This window comes from Papaver somniferum, chromosome 5 (assembly GCF_003573695.1).
Source record: "Papaver somniferum cultivar HN1 chromosome 5, ASM357369v1, whole genome shotgun sequence".
Lineage (NCBI taxonomy): Eukaryota > Viridiplantae > Streptophyta > Magnoliopsida > Ranunculales > Papaveraceae > Papaver > Papaver somniferum.
In genome coordinates this window covers 172888563-172902063 of record NC_039362.1, presented here as the reverse complement: position 1 = coordinate 172902063, position 13501 = coordinate 172888563, and the positions used below count along the sequence as shown (strand labels likewise).

The window sequence follows — 13501 nt, the reverse complement described above, 5'->3', positions numbered from 1 at the left end:
TTTCCTGGGCCAAATATCCAAATTGGCTATATAAACAGAATAGTTCTGATTTTTGGCTATATAAACAGTATCAAAAGCTAAGAATCTATATGACCCAGGAATTTTGTGTTTTGGTCTTTTTGACCAATTTTGTGTATAATTATGTCACTGTAGCATAATGTTAAATCTTTGAATTATGATACCAATAATATGAGTTCACTAACATAAAAAATTTTACCGATAAAAAAAATAAATCCAACTTCAAAATTCCACAAGTGAACACACTATTTATTCTTTCTCATCTTAACTTTTTTTTCGCCCAACGCTTATTCATTGGGAAAAAACGATCCACATCAAAAGTGTTTGATGTTTATCAATCGAGTAACTGAACATTCTACAAAATTCCGAATGTCACTATATTACAGTACTAAAGAAAACTAATCCAATTCAACAATGTTACAAATTAATCAAGTAAGTCTTCAAAAATTATTAAGATGAATATTGTATGATTAAAATTTTTAATTTCTAGATTTTAGTGTGGATTTGGAAATTAGTGGATTATTTAAAAGTTTCATTTGGGAAATTAACGTGCTTTTCCGCAGGAGGATGAGGACACGTCGTCTTGTTATGATGTGCCTGAGTATGGAAGTTACCGCACGTAATTGGTCTCTTGAAACTTGCACTACCCGTGTTAGGAATCCGCTTCTTCTTCGGTCTACCATGTTTTTTTCCTACGACAGTTGGTGGGTTCACGAGATCTCCAGTAGCAACATCAATAGGCTTGTCTTAATCAGGAATGGGCTTGATAGGACGATCATACGAAGCACGGAATCTAGCAATGCTGAAATACAGATTAATGTACTCGTAAACATTGATGTTATTTGAATGCATACACGCAATAGCGTGATCGCAAGGGAACTTCTCAGTAAACCAAACCCTACAGCTGTACTGAAACCTCGCAATATTAACAGCATGCGTGTGCTTTCCATCAAAAACTTCCCACTCCATGTCACCAGACTTGGTTATTATCCACTGGACACCAACACGAATGGAAGCCAACACTTTTTTCTCTAGCCTGGGACAAATGAATCCTTTATACGTCGCCCCCTTCCTCTTCCTTGCACTCATCTGTTCCATAATTTTAAGTCTGATCCAGTTAACAAGTATTGCAATAGGCATACCTTTTTCTTCCTTGATCCAAGAGTTGAAGGACTCTGCAATGTTTGAACACATGTCGTCGTAACGACAGCCCAGACAATGTGCATTGGACCAACATTCCACTGGAATCTCACTCAAGAATTTGTGAAGACCATCACATCCCATATCCTTCAACTTTTGCATACCCTGATCAAAGCCTTCATGAGTCGATGAATAGAAACATTCTTTGAACAAACCCATCGCAGCACAATGCTCTCCCTTTTTCTTGTTGGTCTTACTACGGACATTATTCTTCAAATGCTGGTAACACCAAACATGATAGAAAGTTGGGAAAACATCACGAATCCCTTGGATCAAACCCTCATGGTGATCCGAAATAAAAGTTAGTACACGAGGACCCAAGATAGATTCTAGTTTCTTCAAGAACCAATGACAATTCTCAACAGTTTCAGCTGATACGATACCATATGCCAGGGTAAGTATTCCTACAGAAACAAAATAAACACAAAAAGAAAAAATCATATCAAACTGACTGAAACTGCTATTGTACAGAATGAAACCAGTTTTATTCTCTAGTCTGACTTCACCAGTTAAGGATGAAACCGGTTTCATCCAGCGATAATCTGAGATAAATTTTTTTTTATGACATCAAAAATAAAAGAAGACGTACCATTATTCGCATCCTTCCCGGTAGCCGCCATATGACAACCCCTAAATTTTCAAGTTAGGAAAGTTGCATCCAAGAACAGTACCGGGCGACAATATTCGAAACCAGAGATGCAAGCATCGAAGGCTAAGAACAAACTCTTAAACTCGCCACCTTCAACAACTAAATCAGCCATACTACCTGGATCGTGTTTCTTCACGGCTTCACACCACCATCTCAAGTCAGTGTATGATTTAGTGTCCTCGCCATACAATTCCTTGAAACTTAATTCTTTCCCGGCACCCATAATCACTTTTGAGTTCTCTAACAATATCCCTGGATTTCTTGTTGGGATTCTGTTCAATCTGCTCAAATATCAAACTCTTGATAAGTTCGCGCGTAACCGGATCAGCCTTTGTTCCATCATTATAACCAGCACAACATTTATGTTCCCCGTTATAGGTCTTGAGGAATAATGACCCTTCACATTGGAAGTCTTGGGAGCTGCATGGAACATCCAGTCGCATTCCAATTTCTCCTTGTAATAACATTCCACCGTATATCGTTCTTGCTCTTGACGACTCTCACCCTGCGACCAAAAAAATGGTTATATTTTTCAACAACAAGATGATCTTCATATCGTCCTCCATAAAAATCTTGACCAACACCTTTTATAATAAACTCCCATTCAGCCGCCTTGCAAGGTCTTTTAATTGCCAACTTTCCATTGTATGTACGTTCTTGAGACATGGGGATATCTTGAGACGAAACAAGCTCTTGAGAGGAAGGAATAGGTGACTGATCTAAAAGCAACTCCGTCATTGTAGGTGTAGGAGTAACTTTACTGCTGCTCGGAAGATGACAAGGATTAACCGATTGAGCTCTGCTAGGGTCTGGTGTTAAAAGAAACTCGCTCATTCTACTGCTGCTCGGAAGATGACAAGGACTAACCAACTGAGCTCTGCTAGGGTCTGGTGCTAAACGAAACTCGCTCATTCTACTGCTGCTCGGAAGATGACAAGGATTAACCAATTGAGCTCTGCTAGGGTATGGTGCTAAACAAAACTCGCTCATTCTACTGCTGCTCGGAAGATGACAAGGATTAACCAACTGATCTCTACTAGGCTCTGGTGCTAAACGAAAATCGCTCATTCTACTGCTGCTCGAAAGATGACAAGGATTAACCAACAGATCTCTACTAGGGTATGGTGTTAAACGAAACTCGCTCGTAGTAGGTTCACGAACAAAATCAGGAGCACGAAGAGGAACACGTTCAAATAAACGAAGCTCCAAGAAAGACAACTGGTTAACAATACACAATGACAAGAAAGAACAGAGCTTCACATCACTGTCAACAACATTGCTTCTCCCCTCATAGTCAAATACAAACTGAATTGAGTCCGGTAAAATGCTATTCCAATAAGAACATACATGCGCCTTCAACTCATCAACTGTTGACTTCGTAGTAACTTGGTATGGACACGCATCGGTACCCCGGATAACTACACAGAGAAAATGACGATCCATCTTCAAAAGGAATATATAAAAACAAATCTTCTGAATCTGGATGTATTCAATTGATAATATGTAAACAAATTAGCAGCAGAGCTCCGATTGATGAAACTTCGATTAGATGAAACTTGGATTCTACAAACGTATTAAACAATCGCTAATCATCATGATTGATAAACGAGATCTGAAGAAAAAAAAACGAGCTCTGAATTGCCGATTTCTGCAGAGATCTGCGGGAAGGGAAGAGGAGGTCCTGCAGAGCTCTGCGGGAAGGGAAGAGAAATAAATTCTCTTTGAAAAGAAGGGTTTAAAAGGTTAGGGGGTATTTTAGGTAAGAGACATTTTTTTTTAAATTTTCCTGGGCCAAATATCCAAATTGGCTATATAAACAGAATAGTTCTGATTTTTGGCTATATAAACAGTATCAAAAGCTAAGAATCTATATGACCCAGGAATTTTGTGTTTTGGTCTTTTTGACCAATTTTGTGTATAATTATGTCACTGTAGCATAATGTTAAATCTTTGAATTATGATACCAATAATATGAGTTCACTAACATAAAAAATTTTACCGATAAAAAAAATAAATCCAACTTCAAAATTCCACAAGTGAACACACTATTTATTCTTTCTCATCTTAACTTTTTTTTCGCCCAACGCTTATTCATTGGGAAAAAACGATCCACATCAAAAGTGTTTGATGTTTATCAATCGAGTAACTGAACATTCTACAAAATTCCGAATGTCACTATATTACAGTACTAAAGAAAACTAATTCAATTCAACAATGTTACAAATTAATCAAGTAAGTCTTCAAAAAATTTTAAGATGAATATTATATGATTTAAATTTTTAATTTCTAGATTTTAGTGTGGATTTGGAAATTAGTGGATTATTTAAAAGTTTCATTTGGGAAATTAAACTTATATTATACTTTATGTTTATATATGATTACAAAACATGGACAAATCAGAAAGATTTAGGGAGAAAATATGAAAACCTTCATCTAATTTAGGACTTGAAAGGAGAGAATATATGATTAAAAAAAAATCAAATATGATACCAATAATCTAAGTTCGCCCACAAAATTCTTAACTAGTAAGAAGAAAAATCTAACTTCATAAATGTAGAAGCATATCAGCATATGCACTATTTATTCTTTGTTTATCTTGGATAATGGTCTAACCTCGGTATTTCCCTTTTTCCAACTCTTATCACCTCGTCTACCAATGCGTGGTGCTTTTATGTTTGTCGCGGTGCTCAAGATATTATCAATACCGTCCACGTCTGAATCTTAAAATACCATCCAATGATTAAAAATCAGTCAAGAACCTATCCATATCATAAAGTCTCATTGACTAATATAAAAGTAGTATGAATGTTTTAATATTGATTTCAACGTTTGACTAAAATTTTCCAAACTTGGACAAAGTACCAGTACTTCATTGCTACTTTGTTTACCAAACATTTCTTCCAAAAACACCCTTTGATTTTATTATGTTGATTTTTTTATTATAAAGTTTAATAAATAATATTTTTTTTCTATCACGAATTCAGTCCAAGAAAACCCTTTGTACTGAATCGCACGCTAAATTAAGTTTATGCACTCTCATAAATTTCAGATGTCTTTCATTTTTAGAATTTTATTTAATTCGAATAATTATGTAAATATATATAGACAAAATCTTTACACGAGAGAAAAAGTGTATACAAATTCAAACTTCAAATTTTCATTTTCTTTTTAAGGTAAAGTGTTTCAACATTATCTCGTTTTTTTATTATATTTTATATTTAGTTAAATGGTCCAGATTATTGAAAAAAATGAAACAAATTACAATCTATACAAAAGTTTCTATTATAACCATCATAAAATTGGTTAAAAAGACCAAAATAAACAATTCCTGGGTAAATGGACAAAAAATGTAAAAATAGGCAGGATGTAACCAGTTTCATCGTGCACATTTTCAAATATTTTTTTTTATTTTTAATTTACACATGATGTATCCAGTGCTATTTTTTAAATTTAAACTAGGATGAAATTTATTATTTTTTTTTGGTCATTTCACCCAAACTATTTTTTACTCGTCCATTTGAACTGTGATTTAAAAATATTTGGACAAATGACTCATTTTACGTATAACCATCACGAAGTTGACCAAGCAAAACTCGCCTCACAAATCGATAAGTGGAGACTCGATTTTCCTTAATAGATACTCATTTTATGTCTCGAGATTAGTCAAAGTCCTCCAAGAGACGTGAAAAACCGCAGATTAAGTTCGAATTTTGTTATTATCAAAAATAAAAACCCTACAAAGTTTGGCAATAATGTTAACTAATCAACCAATTCTAATTTTGTTTACACCCTTTAAAAATAATCACAAACTTTCTAGTTCCTTATTTGATTTAAGGATTTTCCTAACCATGTAGAAAAAAAAATTATAAACACGCGGAACGATTTGATAGTTTCCAAAAATTATATGAAGAAGTCCAATAAATACAATTCGAAACAGTGTACACAGAATTAGACTCCAAAAAATCTATTATATAGTTCTTGCGTCCAGAGAATTAAAATAAAAGGAATAAATATTTTTTTTTGTTAAACACCCAAAATTAGTAATAGGGGTATGTTTGTAATCTTCGAATAAACAGAAAAAAATGATGTAACAATGGGAATGAATCCTCCAATAAAAAACCGGAGAAGGTTTGACTGTTGCCTCTCTCCAAATTCTAAATTCTTCATCTTATCTGTAAATCTTCAATTCTTCTTCTCTCTAACTTAGGGTTTATGTATCTCCTCCTCCACACACATTCAGCTCAATTTTTTCAATTCATCATCCAAATTCACCTTAGATTCATCATCCAGAGGAGTATTTCAACAGATTTTCCGGCTTGAAGATTCTATTTTAAGGTTAGTAAGTACCATCAAATCTTTATAGATTCTTGCTTCTTAGATTTCATTTCCTTGATTCTCGGATTCTGTATCTCTTGTTTTCTGTGTTTGATAATTGATCATCACCAATTCATCATCATCAAAGTTCGGATTTTTAATGATTACTTTATGGGTCTTCATTTCTGGGTTTACGGGTCAAACTTGTTTGTTTTTGTGTGTAATTTGAGAAAAACAAAAACTGATCCTAACTAACTTTAAAGCGTGTTGAATTCCATGTTTGACTCCTTTCATTAATTCATGGGTTTCATCTCCTGGGTTTCATTTCAAACACACAAACAATCAACAAATTCATTTCATTTCGTGTAAAATTTTACAGAATTTTGGAGAAATTCATTTCAATTAAATTCAATATTCGTTGTTGCAGAAAGGAGAAAATTTGTGGTAATGGGGTGTTTTACAGTGTTGAAAAGAGGTAAAAAGAAGAAATCAAAACGGCCGGAGGTATCTATTAAACAGGAGAGTACATCTACACCATCATCGTCGGTACTCCCTGAACCACACAACGTTAGCGGTCGCCGGTCATTACAATCGGCTCCGTCGAGTTTTAAGAGTAGAGGAGGAGTGGTACAGCAACAACCTGTTGGTAATTTAATAACTGGTAGGAGTAGGACATTATCTGCTCCGTCGAGTTTAAATGAGGCGGCGGAAAGGGATACTATGTTCTATTCGGCTGATTTTGACGAACGAGGGGATGATTCTGGTTCGTTTAGGTATTTGAGTAGGGAGTATCGGTCGCCATCACCACAACCACTTCCTTTGCCGTCGCCGCAGAGTGTATTGAAGAATTTGGGAAGTTTTAAACAACCGGCGGATTTTAGTGGTCCGTTGCCATTGCCACCGTCAGGAGGAGGGCTAAAGAACTTTTCTTATGAGGAGTTATCAAGTGCTTGCCAGCAATTCTCGGCGGATCGGTGCATGTCCGAAGGTCTTTCGGCTGTAATGTATAAAGCTTCATTTGGTGATGATTCAACCAGTTCCAAGAGGATGGAGGCTACTGTTACTCGCCTTCTCCCATCCACTCAGGTATGTTTACCCTAGCTCCATGTACCACTGCTGTATATTATTAACTGCGACATAGAACTGAGGTTCTGCCCTGGTGAAATTAGCCGTTATTAGCGGTTAGAAATATGTAACCTCACATCGGTTAAGTATGCCATGGGTGAGTGTGATTATGCTGACTCTTGCATACGGTTCCCTTGTAAGCCAACCCACAGGGGTAATTTTTTCGGTTGGTTAGAGCATGGTCCTTGCAGTAATAGAATCTCTTAAGTTTTTGGGTTGCACTTGTGGCAGCACAACTGCATAGGGTTCAGAGTGGATTCTCAGCTCATGTATGTTCTTGCAGGGTCTTAAAGAATTCATTAGCGAGGTCAACACAATCTCTTCTTTGCAACATCCCCAGCTCTGTAAATTGATTGGTTTCCATGCACGTGAGGGCTCAGACCAAAGGATGTTGGTCTATGAGAGACTCTTCCACGGGAGCTTAGATTTGCTTTTATATGGTAAATCTGATGGGCCACCCATCGATTGGTGTACTAGGATGAAAGTGGCTCTTTGTGCTGCACAAGGTCTTGCTTTCTTACATGAAGAAGGACCTTTCCAGGTAATTTTGGACATAATCGTACAAATTTTGCAAGTCCGATGGAGCTTTATCTTTTTATCCCTTGCTTTTCCTTTGACTGACTTGCTAGATGCTTATGCTGTGTATGCAGGCAATGTACACAGAGTTCTCAACTGCAAACATACAGGTAGACAAAGACTTCAGTGCAAAGCTTTCGGGCTATGGTTGTGTTACTCGCAATCCAGAAGCAGAAATATCAAATACTTCCCCAGTAAGTCATGAATTTATGAAGCGATTCTCTTACCAATTCCTTGATTATTTCAGCATAATGTATTATTGCACTTCATTTTTTTTTCTGCTATTGAACTTTCTATACTTATTACAACTATCCAATTATTTGGCATTGTTTCATTGTCCTGGCTGAAAAGACTTCATGTCTTTTACGACCAATGAATGTGAAGAAGTTGAGGTGGTTATGTGATCATTAGATAGTCCGATTCCCCCACGCCACCTCTTTGTTTTTACCACTTGTTAACAAAATCATCTTTAAGGCTCTCCAAATAACTGCCAAATATCTTTTGATTTTTACGAAATCTCTTAACACGCGTTTTCCCCTGTTCAGGCAGTTGCAAATCTTCCAGAGGAGACATTAGAAAGAGGAGTACTCACCCCAAAGAGCAATGTATGGAGCTTCGGCCTTGTTCTGCTTGAGTTACTCACTGGTAGGAAGAATCTTGACTGTAGACACCCCAAGGAAGAAAGGAACTTGGTTAAATGGAGCCGGCCTTTCCTAGCTGATGATTGCAGGTTATCATTGGTCATGGATCCGCGTCTAAAAGGTCGTTTTCCTCCTAAAGCGGCCCGAACAGTTGCAGACATTGCTCTCAAATGCCTCCAGAAGGAACCCTCTGAAAGACCCACCATGAGAACTATTCTCGAGTCTCTAAAAAACATACAAGACATGAAGTATTCCTGCAGATTTCCTCTTCAAGAACCTGCGAAAATTGCTGGAAAATACATGTCAAGATCTCCAAGTCTCAACGGGATCGTTCACCCAGCACCACGATTAAATTTCTCACCTTCGCCACCATCAAGAACCAGGCTACCTGTTTCTCCATCTGGTCAGCCTTTTGTCCCCCTATTACTTCCTTCACGGCCTAGCACGTCAACCAGCACATTGGATGGCAACGAAATACGGGAAACAGTAACACGGAAATCCACCTCCTCAAGATTTCTGCTCAAAGATGGGCTAGTAGGGTACTGATTGTTAATACTTTTCGATTTTTTTTGTTCTTTTCTTTACCGGGTTTTGATCTTGACATGGTATGTATAGAAAAAAGATAAAAAGAGTTGTGGTTCTTCTTCATCCTCCCTTACATCCCCATTAGGTAGATGCTTAGCAGGGGGGGAATGAGCCTTTGTAGATATTATAACAGGAGTGTTAGCAGAGAGCGAGGTTTTAAATGGGTTCAGTTAGTTTTCTCTACCATTGAATCCAAATACTACTAATGACATTTTATATACTTAATAATATATCTAATTGTTCTATACTATTCTTCTGTGTTATGCGAGTATGATGGCTCATTGCAATTTTCCTCCTGCTAGTCGAAAGTCTGGTCTAAGGGTTGGACGTATCGCAGGAGTTGATCATTTGCTTGTTCACTACCCTTTGAGCTAGACAGAGATCAAAAAAATCTGAATTTTTTTACTTTAACCCACAATCTTTGCTGATGCTGTTGTCTTGCTAAAATTGCAATTTCTTTTGCTTTCAGAGTATTTTTCAAAGATTACTAAAGGGTTCAGCCCAGACAATACCAAGGCTAAACCAGATTTAAGCAAAAAAAAACAAGAGCAAAAAGCTTTATTACCATACAACCTTAACTCAGTGCTTCTAACACTTCTGACAATCCTCAACCATCTGGACTGTACTGCCAGAGGAATTTTACCAGTGCAAAAAGCCACAATTACAGCTTTAGAGTCGGAGCACAAACATACAGCATTCTCTGCAATAGCGCATTCACCTGCACCATCAAAGGCCATTAAGGCTACAAGCTGGGATGATTTCCTGGAGCTTCTAAGTACAAATAAATTATGAGCATTCTATTTCCAAGAACATTTCCCATGATATCTAACAACAAGCTACAGACTGGCCTTGGTTATTGCCTGGATCCTAAAGAGGGAAGTAAAGGATTTCATTGACTTGGTTCCTGTAAATAAGCCAATAGAACTTCTTTCAACGAAAGTGCCTTAAAAAAAGTGAATTCAGATAAAAAAAATATAAACTTCAGTCATGAAACTCTGTCTCTCTCATTCGATATATTTCCCAGCTCTGCATCACCAGAACTTGAAGATGAAAGAATAACTTTTGCTCTTTGGTCATGAGGAAGTAAGCGCAGTAGCCTGCAATTGAATCCCGGACAGCAGAAAGAAGCATAAGAAAATGTTGGTTCAGGATGCATAACACTTTGAGATTTGGACCAGCTTACTGATGTTAAAGAAGGTCCATTTACAAATATCTTTAAAATAGATACGCAACACCTAATGAGAGCTGCACTGCTTATCTTTCTCATAAGCCCCTGCTAGTCCTAATGATACACATAACTAAATGAATTAGTACCTTAGCAACACCGAGGAAACTTCCATTCTTTACTGCATAAATGATATATATCAGTTAACATGTACAACATTCTCCTACTGAAACATAGTCACTTCAATAAAGCAAAAGAAATCCAAATAACATAGAGCTGCATCATTTCTTTTTCTCTAAAGTGCAAATGGTTTGAGATCTATAAGCCTAAATTTTAGCATAAGTCAGCAATATACCCATAAAATGATGGCACACAGTGGATAACCCATAAAATCCTAAGTGCATTTCTACTTTTCCTACTTGATAATGTATTTAAGACCAAGGTGATCTCCTCAGAAAACTAAAAGACCCAGGCAGGTGAGGGAAGTTGAATTGAATAGTGTTCACTCATGAGCAATCTGTCAAACCTCAGAACAGTAAATCATTTAGACTAGAAAAGGGAAGTTTACTGGGTGAACTCATTCCACCAAAAACGGATGCCAACATAATCTTTGTCATAGATGCTAATGTTGGCAGAGTGTGCGTTAGCAGCTGAACCCAATGGTTATCACTGCACCAAGCAGGCATACAAAATTAGGTCTTAAGTATGTTCACTCTCATCTAAACGGCTTACAATGTACATAGTGAAAGTTTCTTTCTCTTTCTTTGTACATTTACTGACTAATGAAAACAATTTTTCTGTTGATTCCTATCCAACGAACTTGTTTTTGTAGGTTGAACAAATTCAGCAACTTAAAATCACACACACACACACACAAAATCTCCAAAATGACAGCAATAAAGGAATACCAGCTCAGAACTGAGAACCGAATAGACATTCTAGAAGGATATGAGCCTAGGACTAATGGGAATAGCTATTCGTTTCCCATGATATTTCCAGCACATACTACTCAAGACTCTAATTTCAATCTCTTATAAAGGTAAATAAGTTAAGCAAAGTTCACATTACATTCTCCATTAAGACAAAATCACAAATTAGTTACGCAATAAACATAACAATACAAAGCTATAAGAGGAATTCAGACATGACATTATAGCAGCACAAATTGTCTATTGATTAAATTCAGAAAAGCTGGCTTGTTATCTAATCTCAAAATGCTGAAAATTTTCAATGAAGGTAGTTACCATTACACTTACCTAGAGATCTATTACTTTCCTTTGCGGCTTTTTCAGTTTATCATTGTTGCTTGTCTCCTCGCTTGAACTTGCTCTTTCACAGGACTCCATTGCTTTTGTATCCATTTCTCCTAACACTTTTAATGAAACGAAAGTATTCTTGTAAGGAATTGCTTGAAAATTACGCTTGCCAAAGCTCACATCCATTTCAGCAGATGAAGCTTTTGGATCATAACTATACACTTTGACCATAGAACAGAAGCCTACCACTCTTGGTAAACTCAAATGGCCGTGATATGTGACTGTCGAAACTAAACTCTTTACTCCAGCTAAAATCATTATTATCTTTATTCTTCTTCAGCAACAATATGTCACAATCACCGGAACAGTATTCATAAGTAACACTTATAAAACCACCTAAAACCCTTAGTTTAGCATCAATAATACCAGGTTGTGCCAAACAAGGTGGTGGCGGTGGAAGTTCACTAAAATTTTCATCATCCAAATGGAAAGCAACAATAGTTCCCTTGTCTTTCCCCGCCCAATAAAGAGCTCCATTTACAAACACACCAGCACAAATCCGTTGCATATTGATGCCGACCGTTCCTGCATTTTTCCATCCCTTGCCACTACCAAGAGTGTATACTTGAGCAATTCCAACATTTGAGTCTCCCCCAGACTTACATATCCTAACAACCTTGTATTCTTTGGTCATAGAACTATAACCAAATCCATTCCACTGGTACTTTCCTCCATAATTTGGAAGGGTAGTATACTCTCTGGTGCTTGGATTGCAGATATAAGCACGTCCATAATCCCATTCACGAAATCCTTTCCTAAACCTTCTACTGAAACAAATTAAACCATTGCAAGAACCAAATATAGAACTATTCTCAAATGGAGCGCCTAAATTCATCCTTGTTCTTCTATTAGAGGGTGCCTCATTACAATTTTCAGCATACTCACTGTAATAAAATTCATTAACATATGGTTGACGAGAATAGAAAATACAACAAGTTAAGTTACCAGAAGAAGAATCAAGATGATGATGATTGAAGTGCATTTGTGAGAAGGATGGATGTTGAAGCAGATTTTTCCATGGCTTTGATACCAATTTGCATTGTAGAACAGATTTAATTGGAAGACGAGATATGATTTCTATCTGAATCTCTTCTGGAAGAATATTGAAGTTCCCCATTGTAACCCTTTAAGATGATTAGAAGGCTTAATGGCAGAAGAAGAGAGGCACGCACTTAGGGTTTCAAGAAGAAAAGGAGATTTTGGAGACTGGAGGAGAGAGGGGATGCGTGGGGTGGGTGAGTGCTTAATGCTGAGAAATGAAACGAAACGGTTCATATTTACCTATTATTATAGGGCGGCATGGTTTATTAGAGGGGTGGCATTGTAATAAGATAAAAAGGGTAATTACATGATAATTCTAGTGTCCCTTATCCAAAAAAAAAATTGAAAATGACAAATTAACCCTCATAATTAATAACCTAGTTTAGTTATGATAATCAAGTTTAGTGTTAATGATTAATTTAACTTATATTAACTCAAAATCAAAACCAAAATCAGATATTTAAAGTTAAAAAAAATTTTAGAGGAGAAGGTCAATTTCAATCAATTGAAGAAATTAACCAACAAAATGAAGAACCAGGACCCGAAAATGACCGGGTATACTTCTAAATTAGTCCCAACTAGCTTTTTGTTGCTCAAAGTTATCTAAAGTACGTAAAAAATTCATTTTTTTTACATTTTCAGAGCTAATTACGGTTGGAATTTTGCTCATAACCAACCGTAAATCGAAATTACGGTTCGTAAAAGATGAACTACCAACCGTAGTTGGTTAAATATGAAGAAAACCCAATCTTAAAACCAGTTACGGTTGGTAACTAAATGCTCGATATGAACCGTAACTCAGTTACGGTTGGTAACCAAATGCTCGATACCAACCGTAACTGAGTTACGGTTCGTAAACTAAAATGGTTAC

At 36.5% G+C, this 13501-nt stretch overlaps 3 protein-coding genes across 4 annotated transcripts; 1 reads left to right on the top strand and 2 right to left on the bottom strand.

Moving 5' to 3' along the window:
- Nucleotides 1-765: 765 nt before the first annotated feature.
- LOC113280082 lies at nt 766-2090 on the bottom strand. The gene is made up of 2 exons (XM_026528729.1): nt 1943-2090; nt 766-1622 (listed from the first exon to the last, which is right to left on the bottom strand). The coding sequence occupies exons 1-2, from the start codon at nt 2088-2090 to the stop codon at nt 766-768; spliced, it is 1005 nt and encodes a 334-aa protein (XP_026384514.1).
- A 3905-nt stretch (nt 2091-5995) lies between these two features.
- On the top strand, nt 5996-9353 carry LOC113283678 (probable serine/threonine-protein kinase PBL1). Its single transcript, XM_026533007.1, has 5 exons — nt 5996-6202; nt 6609-7267; nt 7590-7847; nt 7957-8076; nt 8428-9353. The coding sequence occupies exons 2-5, from the start codon at nt 6629-6631 to the stop codon at nt 9067-9069; spliced, it is 1659 nt and encodes a 552-aa protein (XP_026388792.1). The 5' UTR covers nt 5996-6202; nt 6609-6628; the 3' UTR covers nt 9070-9353.
- Nucleotides 9354-9556: 203 nt separating this feature from the next.
- On the bottom strand, nt 9557-12825 carry LOC113283677 (F-box protein At3g07870-like). 2 transcript variants are annotated; one of them, XM_026533005.1, is made up of 2 exons: nt 11530-12825; nt 9557-10205 (listed from the first exon to the last, which is right to left on the bottom strand). In XM_026533005.1, exon 1 carries the CDS (start codon nt 12704-12706, stop codon nt 11744-11746), a length of 963 nt encoding a protein of 320 aa, XP_026388790.1. In that variant the 5' UTR covers nt 12707-12825; the 3' UTR covers nt 9557-10205; nt 11530-11743. The 2 variants fall into 2 exon arrangements, with proteins under 2 accessions (XP_026388790.1, XP_026388791.1); XM_026533006.1 differs by having other exon boundaries at nt 9557-9826.
- Nucleotides 12826-13501: the final 676 nt, after the last annotated feature.

Coding starts and splice junctions, on each gene's coding strand:
- LOC113280082 (XM_026528729.1), bottom strand. CDS start 2,090: ATGGGTGCCGGGAAAGAATTAAGTTTCAAGGAATTGTATGGCGAGGAC. Junction 1,623..1,942: donor TGAAGGTGGCGAGTTTAAGA/GTTTGTTCTTAG, acceptor TTGTTTCTGTAG/GAATACTTACCCTGGCATAT.
- LOC113283678 (XM_026533007.1), top strand. CDS start 6,629: ATGGGGTGTTTTACAGTGTTGAAAAGAGGTAAAAAGAAGAAATCAAAA. Junction 7,268..7,589: donor GCCTTCTCCCATCCACTCAG/GTATGTTTACCC, acceptor ATGTTCTTGCAG/GGTCTTAAAGAATTCATTAG. Junction 8,077..8,427: donor AAATATCAAATACTTCCCCA/GTAAGTCATGAA, acceptor TCCCCTGTTCAG/GCAGTTGCAAATCTTCCAGA.
- LOC113283677 (XM_026533005.1), bottom strand. CDS start 12,706: ATGGGGAACTTCAATATTCTTCCAGAAGAGATTCAGATAGAAATCATA.